The following is a 25,846-nucleotide window of genomic DNA, read 5'->3' on the forward strand; positions in this document are numbered from 1 at the left end:
GGGAATTTTTTTTTTTTTTTAATATTTTTTTAATGTCTGTTGATCTAAGGTCAAAGTAACTCAGGATGAATGATCTTACCACCTTTAGGTCAGGACCAGCACGTCGCACACAAACAGACCCCACAAGCTGGTCGCATTCTGACGTGATGCTCACACGGCACGAGCCGACCCTCTGACAGCTGTGCACCCATGCTCACAACACACGTGTGCACCAACGTGACCCTTTCCAGGCACCAGGAGTTGGCTGGGTCCATGGCGTGGTGGCCCTGGACGGAGCAGAGTGAACACGTGTCAGACCACAACTGTACCAGGGAGTGCGTTTCCAGGTCCACTTGCCACCACCGGTTCTGCGCCATCACTCCCGTGTCCTCCTTATAAATCACTGCAGAATGAAAAAGCAAATTAATAGCATGTAAATCGAGCTTAGAAGGGTTGCAATCCATTCCCTCTTGAGCACAAGTGATGAAAAGAAAGTACTTAGAGCCAAAAGCTGGTGTTTAACAATTTATTCCATGGGTCAGTGAGTGGGAAGGAGAGTGATGCCCGGTCTCAGCAGGCCATCGCTGGTGGGATCAAAGCTCAGCTAGAAGTAGTTGACGACTCTTCTGACAGACTGGACACTCGCGTTGCGCGCCTGCCACGCGTTGAAGCTGCTGAAGTCGCCTCGCTCCACCACGTACATACGGCCTCGGTAGTTGGGTTCCTCGTACAGCACCCACCTGAGAGGAAAGGGAGGGTTGGTAATTGGTAATTGGGTAATTGGGTTCAACGATGTGGTCATGCGAGGTGGTCTCATGCCCATGTTGAGTGGCTGCCTTTAGGGACTTCAGTGCTGCAAACTACTGGGGCCCAATGGTTCCACCACAGCTCCAGCCCCATCCTGGGCACAGAAATGCCTCTGGTGGAGGTAACTGCTGGTGCTTCCCCCCATTTCCAGCGTAGCCTGGCAATTATCCACAGCAAGATTGGACCTTGCTATTAGAAGAAGTTGTTTTGGGTTACACCAGTGATGAAACCAGGGACCAGGGGCTCCCTGATTCACGTTGCTGTAGGACTGCATCTCTCTGAGCTTCACCATGTGCAAAAGAAACAATTTAATAGCATTTGATAGTGCTGAAGAAGGACATGAGTCCCCTCAGCCCCTGGCTAAACCCATTTTGCACTGTAAGGAGAAATGTCCAACACTTGAAGTATGTTTTACCTCTTTGAACTGAGTCGTTAGCTATGATGGGAACCATATTTAATAATTTCTCTCTTTGCTAGTAATTCTCAATGGCCTCTCTTTGATGCTTTCCAACAGAGCAGGACTTGGCTTGGTTATCTTCACTTTATCGCTACATCCAGAGTTAACTCCAACTTTCCCATGGAATACAGTCAAATAGATGCAACACTCAACAGCCTTGGTGTGCCTGACTTTTTCACTTAGCTTGGCTATGTTTCCTCAGCATGTCTTTCTCCATTTGAAGGTCTTCAAGTCAGGAGCAATTCTGATGGTCAAGAGGGACAAATTTGCTGCTCCGCTCTCCTTTCGTCCCTTTAGTACACACTGTGCCATGATCCTACTGTGGCCACAGGTGTCACCTCTTTCCTCTGTTTGTATCTCCCATGCTTTTCAACCGTGTTTTGCCTTTGCTCTGATAGTTTTACAGTTGTGTTTCCACCCCATCATTGCTGAACTGTTCATCCCTGTCTCGTTCTCCTCTTCCCAGCTTTTTTAAGGATGTTATAAGGATCTCTACTGCTTGTCCCACCTATTGGCTTTGGAATGACAACAGAGCACAAACACAGCCTTCTAAATAATTTGGTTTCTGTGGTCTCTCTCTTGCCAGGAATTCAGCTGTGACATCTGGGTTAGGACCTCCTGTATGTGGGATTTCAAAGGAGAAACTCCTTTAACTGCTGGATGGGTCAAAGACTGCTGGGCCTTCAGGGTCAGACAACAGCTGGTGAACCCAGATCAGTCTGACCCAGAGCAAAAAGCTGGAGTCCTAGGAAAAAAAGTCGTTTATAAAACCAGCCACCCATGGGCATTATTTAGGAAAAAAAAAAAAAAAAAAAAAAAAAGAGTCAAAAGGTTAGAGTATTTAGTCTAGCCACCTTATAGATTCCTTGACATATTTGGATTTATTTTGTGCTTCTGAGAGGACACCAGGTGGGACTGTGGTGGGTTCCTTGTCCCATCTGTCTGAGCACTGGTACGACGGGCACGTTGAGCACAGCTCTGCCTGGTGCCGCACTCCTCCCGCTGCCCGCGCTCGCACATCCCCACTCTGCAGCATCGCTGCGATGTGCTCAGCCAAGACATCAGGATCCCGAGCATTTCCTACAAACAAACAAGTTCATTCTTTGGCACTTTTTGCAGCCAGTTTATATCCGAACCAGACTTACAAAGGCACCCTCAGGCTTTCCCTTTGAAGCTCGCTTTGCCACGCGTGGAGAAGCCTGCCCACTGCTCGTGTAATGGCAGGTTGCCCCAAAGCCGTGTCCCCCCTATCACGTATCCTGATGTGCACTATCAGAGAGTGTGCTCAGCTCTTCAGCTTAACTAAGAACAATTTACAGAGTTATCCTCTTCCTCTAGATACACCTTGTTCATAAGGCACTCCATGGCTTTCTTCCTTTTCTGCCCCATCCCTTCAGCTTATATACACCACTCCATATTTTTGGATGATCATGGGCCTCTTTCTCCATCAACTCACCATGCCTCCCTCAAGCACTCCTGAAAAGTGCTCCCGACCCTATTTTCTGCACTTTCCAATCATTCCCTCCTGCTGAGAATACCCAACGTTACTGAAAATACTACATGGTGGTAGGACAGGGATGTTTGCAGGGCGCTGCTGGCCCACCAGGACATGGTGGATCTTCCAGCTCTGCTCTGCTCTAGGGCATCTTTCAGTGAGCGGTGGATGCCTGGGAATATTGCAGAGGGTAGAGCAGCCCCTCAAAGTCACTGCCTTTCCCAAGACCACCACGTTTCTCTCCAGACACATGGTTGGCGTGTCTGCACAGTCACACAGAGGGAATGGGACAGTCCTTGGCATAGATGGAAGCAGACAACGTGACCTGATGTGGTGATAAGAACCCACCGGTTTGTCCCTTTGTTTAGAGGAAGGCTGCAAAAAAGTGGAATAAAAGGAATAGCAGAAAGATGGGAGTGAAGTGTATTGGCAGTGCAAGGTGATGAGTGAAGACTTGTATGGCTTACTTAGCCGTTGTTTTACTGCCGAAACTTTACGTTCTCCAAGACTGTCAGTGAGAGAGGAAATCAAGCAAGCCAGGAGGCTAGAAAACAGAAAAAAAAAGATGATCCTGTCCTCAAGCCCAGCATGGGAGAGCTGATCCAGGCACACAGCATGCAGCCCTCAAACATCTCGATGCTGTGTTTCATTAGCACAGAAACCCAGAGGACATGGGAATAAAACGCACATGGAACCAGCTCAAGCCCTATCAGCCAAAACCGGCTGCTCACACTGAAAAACTAGCAGGGGAGAGCTGCAGGTTCAGCCTGGACCATGCGGATGCTTTCAGAAGGGCTCCAGGTCACTCATTGTCCACATAGGACTTGAGCAGTCCCATGAGCAGCTCTTGCCTCTACTGAGAAGTATGTAATGGGGTTTTTTTGAGCAGCAGTATTTGGGCATCTGTTCTGGTTGATACTTTACAGTCTGATTGCAGAACATCTACCAAATGCTCGTAAATGCTTCAGCAGAATAAATGGTTGGTCTGGTTCCTTCAAGTTATGTCACTGTAGCTTAGAAAAGCCCATTTTGGGGTATTCTCTCCTGGACTGTAAAACAAATTCAGCTTTTAAAAGTTTTTATTTCTAAACAATCCTCTGTGGAGTGGCTCCACCAAAGAGGACAAGAAGCACACGTCTTCATCTAAAACCAGATGATGCCATATGTGATATGGGAGCTGGTTCTGCCTGTGGGACAGGCAAAGCTGCTCACCACGCAAACCGCGACAGCTTCCAAGGAGGCGGTAACATCCTGAAGCTGCACCGAAATAGCAAGATCATTGCCAGCACAGCTCAAGCAGCTTGATCACCAGCCTTTCTGGATGGGTGGGGTAGCAGTCGCCAACCCCGAAAGGCAGCGGGGAAGGTGCCGGATACCCCCAACCCCACCAAGAAACCAGACAGATGTCACATTGGGGGAATGAAAGGGGGAAAATCACAGAGCAAGCCCGCCTGGGGCTGGAACTCCCCTCATTTCTGGTGACCCCATCTCCTCCGCTCCCCAAACGCTCTAGGCTGTGTCCTTGGGGGACTTTGCCAGGCTGAGCCCAGCACCAGCTACAGCAGCACCTGGAGTCACCTGGCCTTATCTGGTCCATCCAAAGGGGAAAAGTGGTGTCGTAGGGTGTCCCTTTGTCCTCCATGGTCTCACTCCTCTGCCAGCAGGTCCCTCCGCACCATCCTGCCTTTTAATGTCTTTCATAGACCCATCCCAACCTTTCAATGACCATCTTCCCTGAATGTAACTGTACAAAATTCAGCAGGTTTCCTTACCGTGCTCCTTTCAGTATATATATATATATATATTCTATTTTATCACGATTCAAAGCCTTTGAGAGGTCGTGTAAACAGTCTAGGCTCCCATGCAAGGGAAAGCAAGCTTTGTGCCCCTTACATATTTTGCAAGGGAGGGGAAAAATCAATCTGAAAAATTTTAGTGCTTGAAAGTTTCTGGGCAGCATCCCAATTCCTCCAGCTCTGGGCTCTGCTACAGGGATGCATGTGGTAAATAATTGGCCCTAAAGCTCTTGCCAGAGGACTTGCAGGCTCTCTCTCGGCTTTATAGTGTTGGTACTCAAATGCTTTTTGCTTCAAATGCTCAGCCCTGATGGGGTCCCCGGTGGGCTCCAGCCATTTCTTCCCATTAGGAGCTGGTAGCTCTGGTCCTTATTTTTAATGAACCACCGCTGCCTGATCAGAAGCCTGGGTATGTTTTTGAAGAGGAGAGGTCTCAGCTAAATCAGAAAGGGTCTGCAAGACACTTGCTGTCAGGATGCCACCAGTTCGGATGGCAACTAATTATCCTATTCTGGGAAAAAAATTGCTGTGGACAGAAAGGGTCCACCATTCCGCAATGGGCACAGGTGAGACGTGCAATATCCAGTCCAGGACACGTGGAGAAGAGCATCTTGATGCCCCCTCCTCTGCAGGGTCTCCCCTCTGCCCTGTGCCTCGCTCCAGCCACCCCCTGCCCGGCTCCAGGAGGGTTTTATGGCACTCCCCAGCTCCCAGCACACTCGCAGTGAGAATTCCATTGTCGGACAGAGGAGGCAGCCAGATAACAACCCTTCTCACAACTGGAGAAAAAATACCACACAAAAAAGGATTTACACCATGGAGAAAATGCAAATTGCCACCTAACAGCAAGAAAAAGGCAAAGCCGCCACCTTTCCAAGGCTTTCAGGAGCATCTGCAGGGCAGAAGGATGGGGCTGAGCATCAGCAATATGTCTGCAAAGCAGGTTCACAAGGCACCGAGGGCGACCAAAACCCATTGGAGTGGCCGTGCATGCAGCCATCCCATCTCTGTGCCACTGCAATTGTCCCTCTCTCCCAGAGACAGGATTTAATTTTAAGATGAGACACCACTGCCTAATTTTTACTGTCCAAGGAGGAGATGTCTGGTGTCACAGCAAACCTTGATGAGGCCACTTCCAAAACAAACACCCTGACCTTTGTGGATGCCCCATCCCTGGAAGAGTTCAAGGCCGGGTTGGACGGGGCTTTGAGCAACCTGATCTGGTGGAAGGTGTCCCTGCCCATGGCAGCGGGGTTGGAACTAGATGATATTTATGGTCCCTTCCAACCCAAACCATCCTGTGACCTATGATCTGCATTGCCCAGAGCTTTCCACCCTCCCCAAAAGCCTCTGGGTGGAGAAGGAAGGAAGGCAAGAAGGAAGGCAAGAAAGAAGGAAAGAAAGGAAAGGAAGGAAGGAAGGAAGGAAGGAAGGAAGGAAGGAAGGAAAGAAAAAGGAAGGAAGGAAGGAAGGAAGGAAGGAAAGAAAAAGGAAGGAAGGAAGGAAGGAAGGAAGGAAGGAAGGAAGGAAGGAAGGAAGGAAGGAAGGAAGGAAGGAAGGAAGGAAGGAAGGAAGGAAGGAAGGAAGAAAGAAAGAAAGAAAGAAAGAAAGAAAGAAAGAAAGAAAGAAAGAAAGAAAGAAAGAAAGAAAGAAAGAAAGAAAGAAAGAAAGAAAGAAAGAAAGAAAGAAAGAAAGAAAGAAAGAAAGAAAGAAAGAAAGAAAGAAAGAAAGAAAGAAAGAAAGAAAGAAAGAAAGAAAGAAAGAAAGAAAAGCCAAACAACCTGGGCTTAGGCTCCTTGTTTCAAACACCTTAAAAAGGTGTTTAAGAGCTCTTGTACCTCACGCTTAGCTGCCACCTGCCACAAATCATGCCCGTTTGAACCAGCTCTTAGCAGGCAGGCACCAAAATTCATCTTTAAACCACAGGCTCAACTCACACTTTTAGGCTCTCTCCAAGCCCCCCCGGCGTCGACAGGCTTTTCCATGACGGGGGGAGTCTCTGCAGCCGCCTCCCTCCCTGCAGTGGTGGAGTGACGGGGACAAGGGCAGGGGTGCGTGCCTGGACACACGCGGTGACTTACGCGCCGTCGCCGTACACTTTGAGGGCGTTGATGCAGGTCTTGTCCCAACCTTGTCCCTGCAGGAAGGAGCAATCTTCCGTCAGCTCCAGGCTGGGACCGCGAAAATGGCTCCCCTCAAATATTTTGATCCTGTAATGCTCGCCGTGCTGGAGACGAAGGGATTTGAGTCAACCGAAAAAACCAAAACCAAACAAACGAAGTAAAAAAAAAAAGTAAATTATTTCCCTGGATTTCATAGGACAAAGAGGAGGACAGAAGGGAAACGTGAAAAGCAGCCCAACACTCCCAGTGCCCGCACAAACTTACAATCATAGCATCATTTTTGTTGGAAGATACCCTTAAGATCATAAAATCCAACCATAACCCAACGCTAGCACTAAGCCATGTCCCTGAGAACCTCATCTATGTGTCTTCTAAACCCCTCCAGGGGTGGCGACTCCAATGCCTGGCACCCCCTTCTGTGAAGAAATGTTTCCTAATATCCAATCTGAAATCCAAACTTGTGCCACCTCCTAGCACACCCTCTTACAGCTGCCATGTAGGTGCAAATGCATCACCCGCGGGCGGCATTATGCTCAGGCACACGTAGCCCCTCGCCCATCTGCAGATCCCCCTCCAGCCCACAGACCCTCCATCCCAAATACAGCATCAGCTACAGCCCAGCTCTCCATGCACGCACGCAACAAAAAAAGATACATATCCAGATTGTACAAGGATGTTGGACTATTCCCCTAAACTAATTTATATCGCTTCCAGTGCCACGCTGAGCTGCTATTCCTGATGGGAGATGTTGTGCCTTTCTTTAAGGAAAATAAAAAAGGGAAAAGGAAACTTTCCCAGCACCATTGCTGCTGCGTGAGCCCTTGAGGGTGACACGACATAAATTCCTCCGGGGAGATTTCTGCAGCCCGAGGCATAGGTATATGGGACAGCACGAGCTGAAAGGACATTTTTAAGCCAAATTCAAAGAATACCTAAATGCGCTTCTCAAATGAACAGTGTCAACGCACAAGAAGGCCGGGCCGCGATGCCGAAGCGCTCAGCAGGCGGCTGCCGGCAGCAGCTGAGCAGACGCCGCGCCTGAGAAAACATTCCTCCAGGAATCCGCGCTGCAGAAATGCCTCGAGGCGCTCGCTGGCATCTCACAGGGAAAAAATCGTGGGCCAGGGAAGGAGGAGCACGTCCTCATGCCAGTGGGGCTCTGGGGCCCGACGTACAGCATCCCTCCAGTACGGACTGCAGAGGTGCTCTGGGGAGGACGTTACAGACCCAAAACAAATGTTGCTGTGCCAAAAAGCGGCTTTGGGGTCAGCGAGAAACCCCACCAGCTCCAAGTGGGTTCATCATTGCCCCAGTGGTCATGAGTGATAGGAAAGTCCAATGGAAGGACCTCACCCAGATTAACTTTTCTTTGCTACTGTTCGATCTCCCCGATTAACTCTTCCTCTGGGCACTGCTTTTAAAAGCTTCCTAAGGGGAGGGCTAGCTAGTGTGGGGGAAATATGGTTTAATTTAGGATTACTGGGCTTTTTTTGCAACAGCATAGCATTCAGCTACAGTTTGCAGGAGCAGCCCAGCTGCTTTTTGGGTTCAGAAAGCCCTTGGGCTGCTCACTCCTGCTCTGGGTGCACAGGGAGACTGGGCTGCTCCGGCTCAAACGTGCCTTGGGCAATGACCCTCCTGCTTAATTCCCCCGTGAGTATTTAATAGTGACTCACATTAAAAAGGAAAAGCATGTGACGCCGGCAGGAACTTGCCACCCCATCTGAAAAAAAACATGGGAAAATCCCATCCCTTTAAAGCCGCTGCATTTTGTGCCGCTGGAAGAAGGCGACGTGTCTTCTCCCGGCTTCGTGGCCTGTGCAGACCACTCCAAAGGGCGACAAACCTTCCCTGGGAGACTCTTTCTTTCTAACAGGATGGGCTGTTTCTAAAAAGCACTGATTTTTATTACACTTACTCACAGGACTCATTAAAACAAGCCCTGTCGCACCGATGCTCCAGCCAGGACGGTGAAGCACCAGCATTATCCACTCACCATCCCGACGGGCCGGCAGGAGCCCAGGTGGTCGCTGCGGCCGTTCCAGCGATGGAAATTGGGGTACTCGCCGTGCTCCAGGATGTACTGCTGCCCTTGGAAGTTGGGGTGGTCGAAGCAGACCCAAGCCCCGCTCTGGACGCAGATGGAGTTGACTTGGTTGAGGAAACCTCGGTCCTGGAAGCTGCTGCAGCTGCCGCAGACCTCCAGCTTTCTGCCCGTGAAGCATTTGCCTTCGTAGAAAGTGATCTGGGGGGGGAAAGAGAATCTAGTTGAAGATGTCCCTGCTCCTTGCATGGGGGTTGGACTAGAAAGGCTTTGAAGGTCCCTTCCAACCCAAACTGTTCTATGATTCTATCCTATAAGAGAATGGGCCCCCAGGGAGGAGCAATGGCATGGCCAGACCCACATTTCGAGCAGATGGGAATCTCTTGCAGATGCATCATTTTAGAATGGTTTGGGGGGGGGGTTTAGCTGCTTTCCAACAAGAGAAGCAAGGCATCACCGGTATTTTTTCCTAAGAACTGTATTTATTTTTCGGGGAACGCAGCACATTTACAACACTTCTCACCACCTTGCGCTCACTCGCACATATTTCCAGCAGGAATGTTTAAACAGGAAAGCCTGCTCCCCAAATGGAACTCCTTCTGCTGCACCCTCCCCATCCCTGCCACTGAATTTAGAATCATAGAACAGTTTGGGTTGGAAGGGGCCTCCCAAGCTCACCCAGTGCCCCCCCTGCCATGAGCAGGGACATCTGCACCAGCTCAGGTTGCTCAGAGCCCCGTCCAGCCTGGCCTGGGATGTCTCCTGGGATGGTTCATCCACCACCTCTATCATCTATCATCTTCCTGGTATCAACACTCACATCGCATCCTCCGGGATATTATCTCAACCTACTCCTTCAACCCGGAGGATGCTCGGGCTCTCCAGCCCCAGGCTGAAAGGGAAGCAGTTGGGTTGTTACTTACTTTTCCTGAGTATTGAGACATTTTCTGCCGGCTGCTATCCAAGACCAAAAGCGGGAACCAAACCAACACTGTGACGGACAGAAACGTTGGACACCCTGCTATATAGCAGCTGGAGGTGGGGGGAGACGGGGCTGGTGTCGCGAGGGCTTTTTAACAAAGCAGCGGGAACCGGGGGCTTTTCGCTTTCCTGCTTCGTAGGCAGAACGGCCGGTACCAGGGCCTGCTGAGTCCGGGGTTTTGATTTCGGGCAGATGATCTGACAAAAGATTTGCTTGGCAGGGCTTTGGTTGATTAGCAGTGCACATCTACTGCTCCTTTTTGAACAACAACTTTTTTTGTTGTTTTTCTTTATTTTCTCCCCTCTCCCCTTTTCCCCTCCTTTTATTTCTTTTATTTTTCCTTCCCCACCTTCTTTCCCTATTCTTCCTTCTGCCCTTTTTTTCCTTTTTTTGTTTTCTTTTTAGTGAGCATCCTTGGAAGACACCTCACCAATAACACATTGCACTCCATCCATCAAGGCAACAGTTTCTCGTTCAACCTTTGAACCTGTTTAAATGGCATCTCTGAAAGCCAAGGACCTAATCTCCTCCGAAGAGCAAAGACTGGGCTCACAAAACCGCCAGTGTTATTCATGACCATCATTTTTATTATCTTTCAGCACTGAAGCACCAAGGCACAGATATAAGTCAGGCTTAGAGGGATTTTTAAGCCATATTGTTGACCATAAAGTAATATTTCCCTTATAGCTGCAATTATGGCTTCAGAGTCTGGTATCTCAAACACCAGGGCAAGGAAAAGCTGCTTCGTATTCTCCTCTTTTGGTGCGATAAGAGCACCCAGAGACTTGAACTGTCTTATTCTCAGGACAAATAGCAATGGAAAGCCCCAACCCATAAATCCTGTCAGTTTATATTACTGAGCCGGGCTAGAAAGATGTAAAGGCAAATGCATGGGGGTGGCCCATGGGCCAGCACACAGAGATGTGCCAGGGCACCTTGTTAGAGATTTGTCTTCTGTGCTATTTAATAGCCCTGGAACAAACCTCACACCCAGCTCCTGCCCATCAAATCCTCCTCTTCGTCACCCACGGGGCTGTCATTGCCTCCCCCCACCGGCGGCACTCTGCTTCCCGGACGGCCGGGCAAACGCTTCGAATCCCAACCCTAAAAACTCATTTCTTGGCAGGTCACTCCCATCCGCACATGTGCCACCAGCCTCGCTCGTCAACCCTGCTCTGCTGGCTTTGTTCACCGCTCCATTTCAAGATTAAAGACCGTTTGGGAAGAAAGGATGTCATTATTAAGGCTTAGACATACACCGCCCTTTCAATTAAGACGTAAAAGTTAATAAGCGCGTGTGTGTGCACATGTAGGCCGAGCTGGAAGATGTTGCATTGACTGGGATGAGCTGGAGGAGGAGGAAGATGGCACGTTGTGTTTGGAGAAGAAACGCATCCTTCAGCTGATGCAGGTAAACCTGCTCCGGCATCATAGAAACGCTGCTTAATTTACATGTTCTGATGGGAGGCAGGAAATAATGAAGAAAAACCTCACTGAATTAAAAAACCCACACAAACCCTCACTGAAATGCTGGTGTTATTTTCTAGGTGCTAAATTAGTCACCAGATGGTGCGAGAAAAGTAACAGCGGATGGAAAATCCCACTTGGAAGAGCAGCAGCTGGGGTGGGGGGCATTAGCAGCGTCCCCAAAACCAGCCCTTCCCCGCAGCCTCGCACTTGGTGCCCCGGGAGTGAAGGACAAGACCTGTCCTTCTTCCGAGTCATGTCGGGGAGCACCAGGGTGACGAGGTGGCACCATGGCCGGCGTTGGGACCCACCTCTCCCATCCATTGGGGTCATAACCGCCAACGCGCTCTTTGTGTTGGCCATCAGCTGTTTGGTGCCTGGAGAGGAAGACCCACAGCATCCATGACAAACTGGCCCTAAAGTACCCAGTAAGGCAAATATTACTGCAGGAAAAGATTTTTATGGAACCACAAAAGCCTGATTTCCTCTGGCTCTGTCTCATGATGGGATGACATGATGGTAAGACAAGGGGTAATGCGTTCAAACTGGAACACAAGAGGTTCCACTTAAATTTGAGAAGAAACTTCTTCTCAGTGAGGGTGCCAGAGCCTGGCCCAGGCTGCCCAGGGAGGTTGTGGAGTCTCCTTCTCTGGAGACATTCCAACCCGCCTGGACACCTTCCTGTGTAACCTCATCTGGGTGTTCCTGCTCCGGGGGGGATTGGACTGGGTGAGCTTTTGAGGTCCCTTCCAATCTCTGACATTCTGCGATTCTGTGATTCATCTGTCTCTCCTAAGGTGCTAGCTCTAATTAAATCTGCAGGAACTTGAAGTGTCTGAGACTTGTGCCCGACTGTTAGATTGTCAGAGATGTTGTCCAGCAAGTTCAAAAGCTGTTTTAGGAGAGATGGAAAGAAGGTGTGGCAAATTAATTCTCATTTATCTGAGAAACCACATTAAAGATACAAAACAACAAAGGACCCATCTCTAGAAAGAGGGAAAACAATGGGAAAAAATAATTTTGAACAATGGCAAGTCATAATTCCTGGACAAACATCTTTGATTCCTTGCCAGGGGTGGAAAGGCTGCCAATGGAAGGAAAAAACCAGCCTGAGGAGCTTGTGGCCACTATCGGCCTTTCAGGCACGTTATTTTGGGGCAGATCTTGCCTCCTGCTCATGCCCAGGTGCAGGATCACATCCAACTGTGCTGCCCCACACCACCAGGACCACAGGCAGCGTTCCTCCCCTGAGGCTGTCTGAAGGACGAAGCACTGGAGAGATGAACTTAAAAGTTCGAGCATTTGGATTTAACAGACAAAACTGAAAAGTCAGAGATTTTTTCGCACGACTGGGTTTAGGAGGGAGTGTGAAATTGGGCTCAACATCCGCAGAGACAGCTTGGGGCTGTGCTGTCCCCACCTGCCTTTGCTGTCGTGGGGCCGAGGCGGTTGGGGCTATTTTTCTCCAAGTCCAGGCCAGATCCTGGGGTGAGAAAACTGAACACCTCAACCACACAAGATAGTCAAGGTTTATCTCAGGTCCATTGTAACCCTGTGGTTACATCCCTGACAAAACCGAGGCAGGAAGGACTCGATGACATGGGACACTCTTGGCACCAACACCAGTCCCAGAGATGGATCCAGCCATGCTAGAAACCACAACTCGACCACCCAGGACCACAACACCTGCCTGGATAAACGTGGTGGCTCCATCTGCCACCCCACTGTCCTCCTTGCATCCCACCTACACACAGGATCCGGGCACAGCTCTTGTCCTCTTGCAAAGTGATTTCCATAACATGCCAAGGCGTTGCGAGCAAGGTTATGTTGGCATAAATAAGTCCAGGCTGGGTGGTCTTCAAAATGCAGCTGTGAGACGTCACCACCTCTTTCCAAGGGGTGTTATATAGGATTTAAGGGGGTAACTTTTCCATGCAGCTCAGCAGACACTGTCCAGCCCAGCAACACACCTTGCAATGATCCGTGGCGCTGGCAGAAGGACGCTGCCCGATGTACGGTAGGAAGGTGTCAAACTCGCTCCCTCTCTGATGCAGGGATTTCCTCAAGAGCACGGGGCGTGACTCCTGGGGGTGAATCTTTGGGAGTCACCTTGCTGATGCTGACAGGAATATTAGCAGGGGCTGAGCAGGATTAGCATTCTGCTCAGAGGTACCTACTACGGACAGTATAACCCCATGCAAATAATAATTAAGTGAGCAACAGCCAAGGAGTTGCACCTCATCCTCTGAAAGGGCCACACCCCAGCTCTGGAGGAGCTTTTAGTATTTGCAAAGCAGCAGAAGACCCAACCCTAGAAACATCCACATCTCAGGGCTTTGAAAAGCCCACCTTGCTTTAGAAGATCACAGATTTCTTCACGTACCTTAGTGTGAGATACTTCTAGCTCATTAGATAAGAAACAACCTTTGGGTCTAGTTCCTCCCCACAGAAAATTTTTTGGCTGGCTGCTGAAAAGGATAAGCACATCTTGTGGGCCACTTTAGAGCAGCAAGAGACAGAGTGAGAAACCATCCTCCTGGCTCAGGGGAGAGTTCCTCTATGAAATCCATGTCGCTCCGTTAAGCCCCAGCCCACCTCATGCCAGTTGCTGAATCACTGGTTTCCACTGGTGACCAACCCCTTCCCAGCGCCTGGGTACGCGCCTGGGTACGCCACGTGCCGCCTCGCAGAGCTGCTGGGGAAGCTGGTTACACCGTCTGCAGAACATCTCCGCAAACTCTCCAAGCAGAGGAAGGACCTTCCAACACCCCTCCCCACTGGCAGAGCACATCACCGCCTGCTAGAAATGGGAATCAGCCGCTAGGCGATGGTTTTGGCCTCAATGCATTGTCTTCATCCTGGATGCACCAAGACTTTGCAACATCTAGGCAATGTCTCTGCCGAAGGTGGCCATCCCACGCCCTGACCCACCACCCGGCCCCTGCCACGCAAGACCCAGCTTACCCCATGTGGAGACTCCAAAAAACCTCCTCACGCCTGAGCAAACCCTGGCACAGAACGATGGTTCTGAGCCGGCCAGGTCCCCACCAAGAAAAATAGCTCCTCGCCTTGGAGATGGGAGCTGCTGGTCAGGTTTAGCCAAATATTTATTAGCAGCATTGCAGGGATGGATATTGAAAAAAATCTTCAAAAGTTGCTTTTGGTAATATTCTGTCTGGGGATCAGTATTAGTGCAGCTCATCATGCAGCCAGCATCTGACTGAGGCAGGCCTTGGATTTAGTTTTGGGAAACATCAGAAAGCCCAGGGTTTTGGGTGAAATCCTTTCAATTTTCATTTTATTTCAAAAAGTAAAGGTTCCAGTGGGGACACCTAAGGAAGGACACCTAAGACAAAGCTGGGTGCTGGGGACACCCATCACCCAGCCCTAGTTTAGGCGCGTCTCTGCCATCCCTGTGATGAGTTCGGGGTGTTTGCGCAAAGGTTCTCACTGCCCCTCCCCGGCTGCCAAAGGGGAGCAATTTCGACCTTATTAGATGAGGTTGTGCAGATTACTCAGTACTAGCAAAATGCTCTGAAGATAAGCAGTACTGATTACAGAAGGACTAATTAGAACCTGTTGATTTCTCCTTCTCGAGAGGTCGCAGCACTAATTAGCAGGACAAGCCCAACAAGCCTGGGTGCATCGTCACCGCATGCGCCACAGCCTGCGACATCTGAATGGAGCAGCAGCACAAATCCTTTAGTAACGAGGGTGTACAACGGCACGTTTCTTTTAAAGAAGATGGAAAAGAAAAACGCGCACCATGACACAGGCTACGCTTCTCATTTCAGGCTGCTGCCCCTCTCGCACTGGGATAGACCCAGCTCAACTTTTTCTGCTCACCCCTGCCAGAAACAAGGGTAACTGTAAGAGCAGCACCTGATGTCCCTGCTCACTTCCAGGGTGTAAGTTTGGACATAGAAACTTCTCTATTGAAAGCAGGTGGAAAATGGGAAGCCCGAAGTCTTCACTGTCACCGCCAACGCTGCAAGAACTTCCGCAGCAAAGTCCAACTTCAGCCCATGCTCCTCTGCCCTTGGTTGACGAACGACACAAGGCTGCCTGGCCCAGACACTGCAATACCGCTACTGCAGACAGACGGGAGCACCAAAACCATTTCTCTGGATTTTTTATTCTCCAGCGTGCGCTCATCAGCCCTTTAGGGAAGCTGGGAAGAAGCACTGGGCAGAAGACTCCACAGACCCAAAGCAGATTGTCTCCAAGCCTTCCCCCTTGCAGAGTTAATTGGGCAGGGATAACTTGGCTATGCATAGAAACAAGGACAGAAAAAAGACAATCATGCATCTGCTTTCTGTCTGCGTTCCATCGTCTGCTTGCTGAGCTGCACCAGCCCCATCACCCTTTCCTTGGCATTGTTCAGCCTGGAGAAGAGAAGGCTCCAGGGAGACCTTATTGCGGCCTTTCTGTACTTAAAATGGGCCTATAAGATGGATGGGGACAGAGTTTTTAGCAGGGCCTGTTTCAATAGGACAAGGGGTGATGGTTTTAAACTAAAGGAGAGGAGATTCAGGCCAGACATGAGGAAATTTTTTACACTGAGAGTGGTGAGAACCTGGCCCAGGTTGCCCAGAGAGGTGGTGGATGCCCCATCCCTGGAGACATCCCAGGCCGGGCTGGACGGGGCTCTGAGCAACCTGAGCTGGTGCAGATGTCCCTGCTCATGGCAGGGGTGGCACCGGATGGGCTTTGGAGGTCCCTTCCAACCCAAACTACTCTACGGTTCCTCACCCTCAGCACTCCACGTGTGGCAGGCTGGGAGACGGGCAGCTGAGCTCTCGGGCTCAGGATACCGAGAGGTTTCTCAGAATTCACGCAGCAGAGCAAGGACTTGGACAGGAGCACAAGCACGGTAGGAATAATTTCCAGAACAGCACATTTTAAATGTGTGCAAGTCAAGGGGAATTTAACGTGACTTATGGTAGTTAAATTTTGCTCATTTCCTCAACAGGAAAAGGATCTTTGCACTTTCACCTTTGCCAAGGATCATCCCTTAAGAATAAGGCTGGGCCCCACTAAACGTATATCAACTTTTTTCTAGCCTGGGCCAAAGAACTTATTTCCTTTGTGACTTACCTTTTAATCCGTGCACCACTTCTCGCAATCCTCCAGAAGCCCCCGAAGGATCAGGGCAGCTGCCAGATGAGCCTGTATAACTTCATCAATCCCAGGCGAGCAGCAGTTTGCCAAATACTTGTTTCTTGCTTCTGTACATACACAGAACTTCCAAGCTTGCCCACCACCCCATTTTCGGGCTCTCGTGGTGAAGAACCTGACCCGTGCCAGCTCTCGAAGTCAGTAGAAGGAAACACAAGGCTGCCCCAGGCGCTGTTTGACTCCAGCTGCTGGAAGGTGCCATCCCATCGAGATCTCCGTACGGCAAAGGACAAGGAATTTGCTGATCACGCTTGGCGACGCATTTCATTAAAACTGCAAGACAATTGCACACGGCTGGTCTTTACATCTTATTAGCAGAGAAAGGCTTGGACGAGTGGAATAATTTGCGTTTCTTACTGGATGAGCCAGCAATGGGAGAAGTAACGGACATTGATGAATGCAATTCTATTACAGAAAATGCGGGAGCCGTATTGTGCTTCGCGGCGCTGAGTACATGAAGTCATGGAAGTTGACATCGCGAAATCAACTGGAGAACCTACACCGGCCTTTCAGCCCTCCTGAAAAGCCCCATCCCTAGAAAGCAGGGCCTTGATTAATCCCAGGACTATCAAGTTGCACATTTCCTCATCCATCCCCCGTACAGCCTGAGCAGCTGGCACGCTTCAAGCACCAATGCAGCAGCTATTTCAGGCTCTAGATGGATCACCGGTACACCGCAGCCACTATTTTACAGAAAAAAATTGAATAAATATGGTCTTTGAGGTTTCTGGTATTCCACAACTTCTACCTTTTGATGTAGAACGCATGGCATTGTGTCTGTGACGTGATGCCAAAGACTTGGGCCATGCAACGAGTCACCTCCCACCTCACGATGAGGCAACGACACTACCAAACAGACACGTATTGCCCCAAGTTCCACAGAAGATAATTTTCTGAATTCTCAACCACTTCGTTATCAGCCAAACCACCCTTGTTCTGGTGTCGCAGGTTCTTGTGAAGGAAACCTGCTGCCCAGCTCCACATTGGTCCAGTTGTGAAACAAAAGCGGGTACTGGTTTCCCAGAACGAGCACTTGGGCTTGGCTGAACTTCAGTGATCTATCGCGTGTGACCGTCGTCCAGCTACAGCACCTGTATTTAGCACCAGGGATCAAAATTCAGATAACAAACAAATCTCAGAAATTTCGGGAAATTGCCTAAATGGGGAAAAAAGGCAATTTTTTGCCAAGAAGCAAGTTAATCTCATGGTGACCAAAGAAAATATTAAGTTTTTCTATGTATGCTGTTAATCGAAGGGTTTAGACAATCTTCTATATAATGTGAGGTAGCCACTGTAGAAGAAATGGAGAGATGAGACACGCTGAATTTGTATCCTTTAGCACAGACTGATGCTGGCTGCAAAACCAATGCACGTTTCCCTTCTGTTTTACTCCTGCCAAAAACCGAGTTTTCGAATGGACACAAAAATGCATGAGAAACAGTTCATTTAATTAACTGTTCCACTAATCAGCCTCGTTTGGTTTTGCTGCTGTTGTTTTGGGGGTTGTTTCATTTTTAAATACTAAGTAGGTCACCTGCACATTTTTTTAAACATACAGTTGACACAGTTTGTTTCCAGACTTACGAGATTAAGGCTTGTTAAGGCTCTGGTCCAAAACCCAACAGCACTTTTGTTTTCTTAGCAAGTCTACGCTTGTGACCTGGGTAACTCCATCCTAAAAGTGCTCCTAGTTCCGAGTCCACATGAACAGGGACAGATCCACACACCCTTTAAGACTCTTAACAGCGGAAAAACACAGTGCGGGTTGTCTGACCGAACCCTCAGCTGTCCCCTCCAAATCAAAGGTGTCGCTTGCATCTCCCCTCCACAAACCAAAATGCACAAGTGTTTGCGTTCAGTCACGACTTCCCAAGCAAAACCCAGTCCATCGGCTCCACGGATCTCCGGCCTCCTCTGAAGGTCAGTGGGTGAACATTCTTCACACAAAAGTTGTTACGGAGAAATCGACAAAAAAATTATAAACAGAGAATTTAAGGTTTGCAGCTATTTTATTTACAAGTATACATTTAACACAAAGAAACACTGATATCCAAGCCTAGTTAATAGTAGTGTAACAATATGCATCATTTTGATGATTATTCTAACCAACAAACTACACTGAAAAATTAATGCCAGTAAAATTCTTGGTCATAATATTAAGAAATACAATATATAAATTGAAAATATGATTGCTTAAAATTTGAAAATGGAAGTGAAGCCATTTGCACAGGAGTCAGAGTTTAACATAATCTGAAGGGAAAGGCTCCAAACCAACTGTTTATCTTTCAGGTTAACAGAAGAAAAAAAAAATAAAAAAAAAAGAAGCATAGTTTATCCTTAAAGATAATGGGCAGTTTTGCTTCTTCAGGTAGAATGTATTCCCAGTGTTTTCAGGTTTTGCAGTGGAATTACATTACTGAGCATGAAGACTTCCCTTGTGAAGCTGCCCCATCGATTTTTTCTGCCTCCAAAATTATCCTCTTAAAAACATCAACGGCAGTCTGCAAAGAGAGAGCACAAAATTAGTAGGTAAGAAGAAACCACCCACTTAGTGAGAAAATAATAATAAATAAAAAAGTTAAAACAGTTTTACTGGCTACGTCAACAGATAAAAATGTGTCCAACACTTATTCCAAAATCAAAGAGGGAAAATACAGTAATTTCAGTTTTGAACACGTAACCCCCTTCTCACATCAATCCTCAACTATCTTCTCTGTCACTGCAGGGAGGGCAAGTTTAAACTGAGCCATACTCACAGCAGAGCTAATAACTGTAATCCGGCTTTATTTTAAACAGTAAGTTTGTGCTGAGTGACTGACAACATTGAAGATTTTGACGCTGTGCTGCTCCAGAGAATAAACCAATTTGTTTTCTCTAAGTAATCTCTTAGATTCTAAGTAATTACAGATGGCAGCAGATTTTTCAGCTCTAAACACTGACTTTGCACAGCCCAGCAGGAGAGTTACTTTAATATTCTTGACTTTCTCGCCTTGCCTGTAGGTAAGACCACTATTAGACATGGTACAAGAACAGGAGGGGGAAACACGAGCCAAACTAGGCACCATCTAATATTAAGCATTTTCTTTTGATAAAGTCATTCTGAGAGAAAGTGGGTTTATATCTTCAACAGCTTGAACTATAGGATAGCCAGGTGATGAAACAAAGCGTGCAGGCTCCAAGGGTGATGCTTTGGGACAAGGGGCAGGTAACTCAGGAGGACAAGGACACCGTGAGGTTATACAAGGAGAAAATGAGAAGGACCAAAGCCCAACTAGAACTTAATCTGGCTACTGCCATAAAAGATGATTTTTAAAAGTTTCTATAAATACATTAGCAACAAAAGGAGGGCTAAGGAGAATCTCCATCTTTTATTGGATGCGGGGGGACATAGTGACAGCAGGTGAGGGAAAGGCTAAGCTACTAAATGCCACCTGTGCCTTGGTCTTTAACAGTTAAGACCAGTTGTGCTCCAGCTACCCAGCCCCCTGAGCTAGAGGACAGGGATGGAGAGCAGAATGAGGCCCCAATAATCCAAGAGGACACAGTTGGCAACCTGCTACTCAACTTAGACACACAAGAATTTATGGGGCCAGATGAGATCCACCCAAGGGTGCTGAGGGAGCTGGCAGAGGTGCTCACCAAGCCACTTTCAATTACTTATCAGCAATCCTGGCTAACTGGGGAGGTCCAGTTGACTTGGAGCTGAAAAATGTGACACTCATCTACAAGAAAGGCCAGAAGGAGGAAGATCCAGGTTGCCGGGGAAGGTCATGGAACAGATCATCCTGGGTGACATCACACAGCACATCTAGGACAATCAGGCCCAGGCAGCATGGGTCTATGAAGGACAGGTCCTGCTTGCCCAACCCGATCTCCTATGACAAGGTGACCTGCTTAGTGGATGAGGGAAAGGCTGTGGATGTCTGCCTGGACTTCAGTAAGGCCTTTGACACCATATCCCACAGCATCTTCTGGAGAAGCTGCAGCTCATGGCCTGAATGGGCCTATCTGCAATGGGTAGAGAACTGGCTGGAGGGCTGGGCCCAAAGAGTTGTGGTGAATGGAGCCAAATCCAGTTGGCAGCCGGTCACAAGTGGTGTTCCCCAGGGCTCAGTATTGGGGCCAGTTCTGTTTAATCTCTTCATCAATGATCAGGATGAGGGGATCGAGTGCATCCTCAGTAAGCTTGCAGATGACACCAAATTGGGTGCGAGTGTTGATCTGCTGGAGGGTAGGATGGCCATACAGAGGGATCTGGACCGGCTGGATGGTTGGGCTGAGGCCAATTGTATGAGGTTTAACAAGGCCAAGTGCCGGGTCCTGCACTTGGGTCACAACAACCCCAGGCAGCGCTACAGGCTCAGGGAAGAGCAGCTGGAAAGTGCCTGGGGAAAGGGATCTGGGGGTGTTGGTTGACAGCAACTGAACATGAGCCAGCGTGTGTCCAGGTGGTCAAAAAGGCCAACAGCATCCTGGCTTGGATCAGGAATAGTGTGGCCGGCAGGACCAGGGCAGTGACCGTCTCCCTGTACTGGGCACTGGGGAGGCCAAACCTCGAATCCTGGGGTCAGTTTTGGGCCCCTCACGACAAGAAAGCCGTTGAGGTGCTGGAGCGAGTTGAGAGAAGGGAACAGAGCTGGGGAAGGGGCTGGAGCACAAGTGTGATGGGAGCGGCTGAGGGACCTGGGGGTTCAGCCTGGAGAACAGGAGCTGAGGGGAGACCTTCTGATCTCTGACCTGCCTGAAAGGAGCTTGGAGCGTGGAGTATTGGAAAGATAGAATCTCCCAAGAAAATATATTTAACCAAAACAGAGACATTAGGAAAGGATGTCAGACCATTTGAATGATTCAGGACATGTTGCGGAAGAATTTTATTAAGTATAGCTAGGTTTTCAGAGGCAGTTTGTTTGCTTTTAAAGATCCTGAAAGCTGGAGAGAGTAAGGTACCTGGGACATCACCAGGAATGCTCCTTATAGTAAATACCTTACACAGTTGACCAGTATTTTCAGGATTCACCCAGTTTCAATACGTTTCAAAATTGTACTCTAGCCTCCACCAGAATATGGAGGAACTACAGCTACAATATGCAGCATCTGAGATTGCCTAGAAGTAATTTAAGAATTTTTTAAAAAAATCTATACTAAGGTCAAGGACAATTTTCAAGTGCTTTTCTTCTCTACAGTGTTTTCAAGTTGAAGATTCACCATATGATCAGTACTTCAGCACGTAAATCTTCAGCTTGGAAATGGTCTCCTGATCATCTCAGACATGCCATTTTAAGTTTATCTAACCTCTAGCCATCCATTTCATGAATTCCAAGCATACGCTTCTCAAGCAGTAAAGCATATTCATTATATAAAAGCAGTCACATTATGAAAGAGAATAGAAAGGGGGTTTTGTTGGTTTTAATCAGCAGGCAGAAGAGCACCCTCTGATTTATGACTATGCATTCTGACCTAACATATTTTTCTACCTCCACACAGTGTAATTCTTAACTAAATCACTTCCAAACTAATCCCATTTACTAAAGCAACCCAACAACAATCTTAATAGAATCCTAACACGATTAGACTGAATTTTAAAGTTTCCCACATTTATACCATTTGTGCACTCTCGAACTATTTTAAATACTTCAGCAGCTGGAAATAGAGTTTTGCTCCATATAATGAAGTTCCCCTGCAATCCCAGCTGACTCTGACAGAAGTAGCTCATTAGCCCAGTACTTTATAACACATTTCCTGGGCAAATCTGACTCTTGGAGAACCATGGTCAGGACTGCAGTTGCTATCAAACTGGTGCCACTAATGAAGAGTCTCCTTTAAATCAAAACCTGGCGATATGCAGATTTACAAATATACTGCACCAATGCTTCCCTACACAAGGGTCGACATTTTCAATGGTTACATTTTAATGCAAAAGTTCTTTATGCCCCTACTAAAAAAACCTCCACAACTTACTCTGTCAACCAAGAAGCTGTACATACTCTGTCAAAGCCACGTTGTTCAAAACACTAAGATGTAGGAGTTTACAGGGCTTGTTAATTCATTTCACAGAAAATATGTATTCACCGAGAAGGTTTAATCACTGTCCTGCAGTTAACCCTTAGGAATTTGTAATTCAGCCCAAATACACAGAAGCGTTTTTGAATGAGCTTTCAAGCAACGCAGGAAGCTGTGTTTTGTGACAAGGAATAACGAACATGGCCAGACTTAATGTGCGTCTGTCTCCATATGGTGCAATTACACAACGTGGGTCACACCTAGCCTGCAGAAAACCATCTGGCTTTCTTAAACCTTTCTCCCCTGAGGAAACAAAATAGATGTCAGCCTGGGCAACACATGCTGCCTGGAGAGCTCTGCACCAGGCAAGAGACACCAGCGGCTCAACAGCTGCTGCAGATGTGTCCTCTGGTGTCACACAGACAGGTTGGGAGGTGTAACCCTCTCTACGCGAGTGGGGAGTTGGGAACGTGCTTCTGGAGCCAGCGCGGGAAGGTGCAAACACCCGTCCCAGCCCCACAGCTGCCACGGGCAGCACATCCCTTGGCATGCTGTATTTTTTCAGCTATGCGACTGTTTTATTATCTCTAAAAGGAAATTTCCAGCTGCTCGTACTACTAGTTGATCTTGGCACAGAATTGGGCAAAGGAACTTTAACAATAGTCAGGAAGAGAGGTTTTTCCACCCCCCAGTTCCTTGCCAGCCCAAACACACCCTCCCAAGGTGATCGTGTCAGACCCCTGGAGATGGCCTAAGGTGCCCAGCCACTCGGAAGCATCTACTGAGCACTGCACCTTCTGAGCTTCAACATGAAGCTGCCCTTGAGAAAGAAGCAATGCCCAAGCAACTGCTTTTTAAGAGAGCGCTGTTTTGGCAAGCAGATTTTTTGCTATTTCCTCACTCCTTCTAAAACAAGTTTATCTAATGAATTTTGCATAACTGGATGAACTGAATTTGGCTGCTTGTTACTCCCCAAATTCTTCCAGAAAAAGCTGGCTCCCAACTTCAACTGGGTTTAAGACCAATTTGGATTCTGGTTGCATTTTAAACCATTACCACTTTATTGTAGTGGGATTAAGATGAAGTACTACAAAATGGCTTAGAAGAAACAAGTAGGGAATCCCACAAGAAAGGCTTGAAGCTCCTCAAGTTAGCCAAAGCAGTTCAACATATCTGGTAATAATTAAGCAGCTTGAGAAGATACACCAGTAACAGCCCAATGGTAATCTAAAAGAGGTCTTTCCCATTAAGTCTCAGAATTGCCCTCCCAAAGCCCAGGGGTTTCCCTAGATGACTGATACATTACTGATACGCAGGCTTCTCCAAAAGTCCCACCAGGTCACCTGGGCTGAAGGAGCCGATACGTAGCCTCAAATATATTTGACCTTGGGAACTCTTGCCAGCTGCTACCATTTATCCTCACTGCAGCTTTGATCCTTCCCTCTCTCACTTTCCATCTGTTCAAAGTCATGCCAGTTCCCAAATGCGATATCTTTTGATAACTCCTACCGAAACAGGCCTAATTTACTGAAGTTAATCGATATAACTATTTTAGTTGCCCAGTACAGTAGGGATATGCTCCCAGGACTCCCACAGATGCTCCAAATATGATTTTTTTTTGGCCAAAGCAGGAAGCGAGGAGAGTCGATGCTCTGCCACCCCCTTTTCGAGAGAAAGGAGCCAGGGAGCCCGCAAGGTCATCATGTGCTGTGGGCACCCATCTCAGAAGTGACGCACGACCTCCCAGACTTCTGAAGGCAGACAAATCGACCCAGTGTATTATGTGAGAGGCACGAAGGAGGAATTGTGTTCAAGCACCTGTTTCTAATAATCAGCATCTGACTCTAGAGGGACAGAACTCACAGCAACCTGTGATTGCTACCCTGAAGGATCCTGCTGAAAGGAAGACCTGGTAAGAACAACTTTGACAGCAAGAATGAATACAGCTTCTGATTTTTTGTGGGATTTATACAGGACTGTACAGAATTTTGAATACCTGACATACAACTGCCATTCCAATTTCCCTGAAGGCTCCAAAGTTTGCTACACAAATTTCAGCTGTCAGTGTAATTAAATCCAGTTTGAGACTAAGGAACAGACACAAATACATGGCAGTCAATGGGACTTTGTTAGGGCAGCAATTTAATATGCACGACATGCCAAAGCTTGTACCTTCTTTGCATAAATATACCCAACTTTTTTTTTCTTGAACAAAGAACAATACAAACTTCAGAGGAGTTATCAGTTAAGATATTCTGCTAGATATGAATTGCTACCCTGTTACACATTGTGAACATAAGACAAAAGAAAATGAGTACAGGCAACTGCTTTGCCTAATCCACAAGTATTAAGTTGTGGGGGGCGGAAATCAGATGCTTTTAACTGGTTTATTCTTTACACTGTCAATTTAGTTTCCTTTGCTATGCATTTGAAGCTCTCCAGCAGTACAGAGAAGATACTGAGCAATTTCATGCTTTAATCATGCACAATTAAGACAAGGTTAATGCAAGTCTTCGCCAGAAACACAAGTACTGATAAACTAACTCCAAGAATTCCTTATCTGCAGAAAAAATTCCACATTTTTCTTCCAGGGAAAATCCAACTTTACTCAAGTAACTTGTAGAATTGCTGACAAACACTGAACAAAAGCTGTTTGTTTTGCTTTTGGGGCTGGAGGAGAGGGAAAGAAAGGCTACGTAAGCAGGTCCTGTACTAGCTATGGGATGGACCTTTTGATTGTGCTGATGTTATCAGGGAGACCGAGGATGTCACATGCTAGGTTCAATATCACACAGCGTACACGTTTCTTTTGCATAAGGGCTCATTTGTTTAAAACTTGCCTAGTAACATCGTTTTGACCTTATCATAAGTCTATATTCCCTAAATGCAAAAGCTTTTATGCTGTTGAGACCTATAGGGGAAAAAAAAAAACCCACAGAAAGAAAAGAGGAGGCAGGGGGGAAAAGATGCCCCCTCAATCCAGAGCAGTTATCCATTACTTCAAACCCAAACTAGGAGGCTCTTGTAGCTTAGATACGTAAGATGTCAAAAAAAAAAAATCAATGACAAAGTATAATTAACAGCTAAAGGAACAAATTCAAATACCAGAATGTATTTAGGAGGCTTTTTAAAGAAAATGAGAGAAAACAGGAATAACATGTTATTTAACACGTTATTAAACACTTTATTTCTGTGATAGGAGATCAAGAAGTGTAAATGTGTGCGGTTTGTATTGGGTCAGATTGTGCAACTGCACGGCAGTTGTATCACAGCAGTATCTGACATCCTCTGCTGTATTCTAACACTTTCCTTTCCTCCCCTCCACTATGTCCCCACAAAATGATTATTCCTCAGAGAGAGGCCAAACCTTGCTTAGCACCTTAAAATGTGAGGTTCATCCCTTTATACCAACTCACTCTTCTGCAACCACAATGACTCCTATTTAAGGTAACTGCAGCAGATCACAGACCATGTTCTACCCACCACGTGGATTCGAGTTTTAGTTTGTCACTGACTGT

At 47.5% G+C, this 25,846-nt stretch overlaps 2 protein-coding genes across 2 annotated transcripts in view; both read right to left on the reverse strand.

Moving 5' to 3' along the window:
* Positions 1-583: 583 nt before the first annotated feature.
* CRYGN (crystallin gamma N) lies at positions 584-9,645 on the reverse strand. The gene is made up of 4 exons (XM_065629852.1): positions 9,625-9,645; positions 8,654-8,902; positions 6,616-6,761; positions 584-719 (listed from the first exon to the last, which is right to left on the reverse strand). Exons 1-4 carry the CDS (start codon positions 9,643-9,645, stop codon positions 584-586), a joined length of 552 nt encoding a protein of 183 aa, XP_065485924.1.
* An 8,673-nt stretch (positions 9,646-18,318) lies between these two features.
* Positions 18,319-25,846, reverse strand: part of RHEB (Ras homolog, mTORC1 binding) — a 42,570-nt gene continuing 35,042 nt past the window's right edge. Inside the window, exon 8 of the mRNA XM_065628357.1 lies at positions 18,319-18,829. Coding sequence (XP_065484429.1) covers positions 18,737-18,829 — 93 coding nt within the window. The 3' untranslated portion in view covers positions 18,319-18,736. The remainder of the gene's footprint in view (positions 18,830-25,846) is intronic.

Source organism: Caloenas nicobarica, chromosome 2 (genome assembly GCF_036013445.1).
Source record: "Caloenas nicobarica isolate bCalNic1 chromosome 2, bCalNic1.hap1, whole genome shotgun sequence".
NCBI lineage: Eukaryota > Metazoa > Chordata > Aves > Columbiformes > Columbidae > Caloenas > Caloenas nicobarica.

Bases quoted from the DNA above. Each gene is read 5' to 3' on its own strand.
- CRYGN (XM_065629852.1), bottom strand. From the start codon at position 9,645: ATGTCTCAATACTCAGGAAAA. The intron at 8,903-9,624 runs GTAAGTAACAAC...TTCCCCCCCCAG, and splicing joins TGTCTCAATACTCAGGAAAA to ATCACTTTCTACGAAGGCAA. The intron at 6,762-8,653 runs GTGAGTGGATAA...CTTCGTCTCCAG, and splicing joins CCTGCCGGCCCGTCGGGATG to CACGGCGAGCATTACAGGAT.